Below are 4,590 nucleotides of genomic sequence, written 5' to 3'. Positions count from 1 at the left end.
CAGTTGCCCATGTATGTCCTAAAATAACAACAATATGTGAAGCTCAAACAATTGACTCCCTATTGATTCCCACTCCCATTGATTCCCTATTGATTCCCACTTCCCTTGATTCCCTATTGATTCCCTATTCCGGACAGAAGTCTGTCTGTCTGTCAATTTCCAATGGCAGCGGAAAAGTTACCCTAGTAATAAATAAAGTTTCCCCATTACTATAATGTGTTGCCCACACTAATTAAGTTAGTGTAATCAATAATAAGACGTAGAAAGATGAAAAAAGAAAGAGTGCAAAAGGCAAAAGAGCAAGGAGAAAAGAAAAGAGCATCCTCAAATGTACATGTGCATAAAAGTTTGGCATAGTGCATACGCCAACAGCATATTTTTTTCAGCAGTTGCTACTGTACTGTACTTAACTTTTTTGAAGCGGTGAAAGCCGCTTCCAAGGAGTGGCTTTGTGTGTCCCGTTCATGTCCATATATGGTCATTTCAGTCCAGAATGAACAGGTTTTATCTGTCCCATACGTCCAGAATATGTGTGTAATGTCCGTCCCGGTCTGATGATTGGATGATTAAAAATATCCAATGAGACCATACTTTGAGAATTGGTCACGCTTCACATGACAATTCGGCCCTCCAGATAAAATCATTCATTCATTCAGAATTGGAAGAATGTACAGATCACAGAGTTCATAGCTCTAGAACACATAGAATAAAAGTTCACTGCTTCACTTCGAACCGAGGTTTGATTTTTTTGTAAACATCTTCACAGAAGTCTGTCAAAACATCATAAAAGTCCATATTAGGGAAGGACTGAGGTCATGTTTGATGACGTCGCTTTCAACGAAGCACAGCTTAAAAGTAGATTACACAATGTGTGAGAGAGACCCAGAGATAATACGTATCCACCACAGAGAGACCCAGAGATAATACGTATCCACCACAGAGAGAGACCCAGAGATAATACGTATCCACCACAGAGAGAGACCCAGAGATAATACGTATCCACCACAGAGAGACCCAGAGATAATACGTATCCACCACAGCCCAAGGACAAAGCCTTCAGTCAGATATCTTATACATTCCTGGATCTCATTAACTGGTTGAGTTGTTATTGAACTATCCCGGGTAACCAGAGCTAAGCTGCAATATCACAGTGGTGTAGAAATGTCCTCTGCCTTCAGTCTGCTGTCTGAGGATCACTTCCTGTGTTCTATCTGTACGGAGGCGTTCACTGATCCAATCACCACTCCGTGCGGACACAACTTCTGCAACGCCTGCATCACACAGCACTGGGACAGCAGTGATGTGTGTCAGTGCCCACTGTGTAACAGAACATTCAGTACGAGACAAGAGTTCTCTGTTAATAAAGTTCTCTCTGGGATGGCCGATCAGTTCAGGATCCACAAGATGAAAGAAGAATATGAAGCAAAGACCGAGGCTGAGGTTCAACAGATGATCCAGGAGAGACGAGTGAAGATCCAGGAGGTCAGACACTCAGTAGAGCTCAGCAGGAAAGATGCAGACACAGTGATAGCAGGCAGCGTGCAGGTCTTCACCGCTCTGATCAGCTGCATTGAGAGGAGCCAGGCTGAGCTCATTGGTGTGATTGAAGAGAAGCATGAAACAACGGAGAAACAGGCTGAAGGCTTCATTAAAGAGCTTCAACAGGAAATCACTCTGTTAGAGAAGAGATGCTCTGAGCTGAAGCAGCTCTCACACACTGAAGACCACCTCCACCTCCTCCAGAACTTCCCATCCATCAACACTGGGTGGAGACCCACCAAGGACTGGACAAAGGTCAGTGTCCATCACTCTTTACACGTGTGGACAGTGAGGACAGCTGTAGGTCAGCTGGAGAAGACACTCAGTCAAGAGATGGAGAAGAAGCTGTTTGATGTTGAGCTGAGGAGGTTCCAGAAATATGAGATTGATGTGACTCTGGATCCTGATACAGCACATCCCCACCTCATCCTGTCTGAGGATGGGAGACAAGTGAGTCAAGGAGGCATAAGAAGGAATCTCCCAGACAACAGAGAGAGATTCTCTCTATATAACTGTGTCTTAGGAAAACAGAGCTTCTCCTCAGGAAGGTTTTACTATGAGGTTCAGGTTAGAGGGAAGACTGGCTGGGATCTAGGAGTGGCCAGAGAGTCCATCGACAGGAAAGGTGAATACGAACTGAGTCCCAAAGATGGTTTCTGGACTATAGGGTTGAATGAAAATAAGTACTGTGCTTATGATCACCCTGCTGTCCTCCTCCCTGTGAGGAGAGAGGAGCTCCAGAAAGTGGGAGTGTTTGTGGATTATGAGGAGGGTCTGGTCTCCTTTTATGACGTGGAGGCCAGAGTTCATCTCTACTCTTTCACTGGCTGCTCCTTCACTGAGAAACTCTACCCATACTTCAGTCCATGTCTTAATGCTAGTGGCAGAAACTCTGCTCCTCTGATCATCTCTCCTGTCAACATGGAGCTTGGGGAGGACGGTGGGAACATGTTCCCTGCATCTTCAAAAAGATGAAAGACATGACGTAGGGCATTAACGAAAAAGTCGACAAGTCGACTCCGTCGACTTCATTACACAAGCCGACTCCCACCAGAGAAAGTCGAAAGTCGAAAATAATTTCTATTGTGAAAATGGCAGATCTACATGCTCACAACGCAGGAGCGTCAATTGGGTATGGCAGGGGTATGCAGCTGCCATACCCTGAGTCCTGGGGGGAAAATAAATGTTACTTTTAAATATAAATCCATGAATGTCTCTTGTCTATCTGTGCTGGTTATTATGTTGTTAAATTACAGTAAAATAACTACAAATGCAAAATTTTACAAAATTGTCACACTGTATTATAATTATATTCTCCACACTTGTATTCTACCCATCTTGACAAAATGGTATATTCCCAGGTTCAGCAGGTCAGCTGCACAGGAGCAATGCATTATTATTGTTAATTGTGGCACGTTTACTAACAAGCCAAGTTTATCTGCACTTGAACAACCGTTCCAGGCTGCCATATCCAGCCCAAGAAAATGTAGAAACCTGTGTAAAAAAACGACAAAACTCGTTTTTTTTTAGACATTGTGAAAATAGCCGATCTACATGCCCACAACGCCTCGCAGCGCGAGGTGTTGTGAGCATGTAGATCTGCTATTTTCACAATAGATCTGTGTTATACAAAATGTAATGCCTCTTTTCCATGAGGACTCCCATCTTTGTGCCTCGCCCTGTGGATGATCCGTTGATTCTGGATCTGTTCTCGACACTCCCACACAAGGAACAGCTCCCGCGATTGAGAACCGAATCCCATCGTTCATTTAAAAGAGCGGAATCGTTGGCGAACGTCACATCTCTTCTGCGCTCCTCGGGGCAGAGCAGCGGCTGCGTTTTATTTTTATTTAACGGTGTTATCGGTGTGCAAGTAAAGTAACTCGGTGTTACCGGTGAGCGAGCACAACACCGAGTACCGTTGCAACCCTAGCGTCCATACGGACAAAGCCAGATGTTTGGAGCTTAGCTCCTTCCAGGAGCATTTCATTTCTGTATTTCACTTGAAATGAGGACAACAGGCTATGCTGCACATGGTCAGTATGTCTGCAAGATCGTTCTGCCCCTCATTTTGTAAAAAAAGAAAAAAAAATGTCATGTGACTAGAACATGACATTTGTCAGGTTTGGAAAAGTGGCAAAATCTGCTGATTGCTAGTGATTGGTGTCAGGTGGTGACACTTTTACCACACCAAGAGGGTGAGTTGATAAACAATGTTGATGGTAAAACTTGTAGCACACCTGTAGAATGTATTGATCTCAAAATGAGCGTACAAGTGCTGCATTATTTAACAAAAATAAAGTAAAAACCTCGTATCTGCATGTTGTCGACTGCAGATAGGAGGTTTTTACCTAGAAATAGTAGATAGGAGGATTTGGTGTTGAACACAAATTTTTCTTTTTCATTGTCCAAACCAAGTGACATTTTCACCTGATGGTCGCAATCATTGTAGGCCTAAATGGGTTATTCTACCTGGATCTCTGTGTTGATGTTCTGGTGTTGGGTTATTCTACCTGGATCTCTGTGATGATGTTCTGGTGTTGGGTTATTCTACCTGGATCTCTGTGTTGATGTTCTGGTGTTGGGTTATTCTACTGGATCTCCGTGTTGATGTTCTGGTGTTGGGTTATTCTACATGGATCTCTGTGTAGATGTTCTGGTATTGGGTTATTCTACATGGATCTCTGTGTTGATGTTCTGGTATTGGGTTATTCTACATGGATCTCTGTGTAGATGTTCTGGTATTGGGTTATTCTACATGGATCTCTGTGTTGATGTTCTGGTATTGGGTTATTCTACATGGATCTCTGTGTAGATGTTCTGGTATTGGGTTATTCTACATGGATCTCTGTGTAGATGTTCTGGTATTGGGTTATTCTACCTGGATCTCTGTGTTGATGTGGTGGTGTTGGGTTATTCTACATGGATCTCTGTGTTGATGTTCTGGTATTGGGTTATTCTACATGGATCTCTGTGTTGATGTTCTGGTGTTGGGTTATTCTACCTGTATCTCTGTGTTGATGTTCTGGTGTTGGGTTATTCTACCTAGAT

General features: G+C 43.4%; 1 protein-coding gene across 1 annotated transcript; it reads left to right on the top strand.

Moving 5' to 3' along the window:
- Window positions 1-1,161: 1,161 nt before the first annotated feature.
- Window positions 1,162-2,514, top strand: LOC308305974 (E3 ubiquitin-protein ligase TRIM39-like; the record flags this gene model as incomplete). Its single annotated transcript, XM_080750873.1, has 1 exon — window positions 1,162-2,514. The coding sequence occupies one exon, from the start codon at window positions 1,162-1,164 to the stop codon at window positions 2,512-2,514; it is 1,353 nt and encodes a 450-aa protein (XP_080606999.1).
- Window positions 2,515-4,590: the final 2,076 nt, after the last annotated feature.

The sequence above is a fragment of the Nannobrachium achirus genome (genome assembly GCF_963921795.1).
Source record: "Nannobrachium achirus genome assembly, chromosome: 20".
Taxonomy (NCBI): domain Eukaryota; kingdom Metazoa; phylum Chordata; class Actinopteri; order Myctophiformes; family Myctophidae; genus Nannobrachium; species Nannobrachium achirus.
The sequence above is the reverse complement of the archived record's forward strand: the minus strand, read 5'-3'. Positions and strand labels throughout refer to the sequence as shown.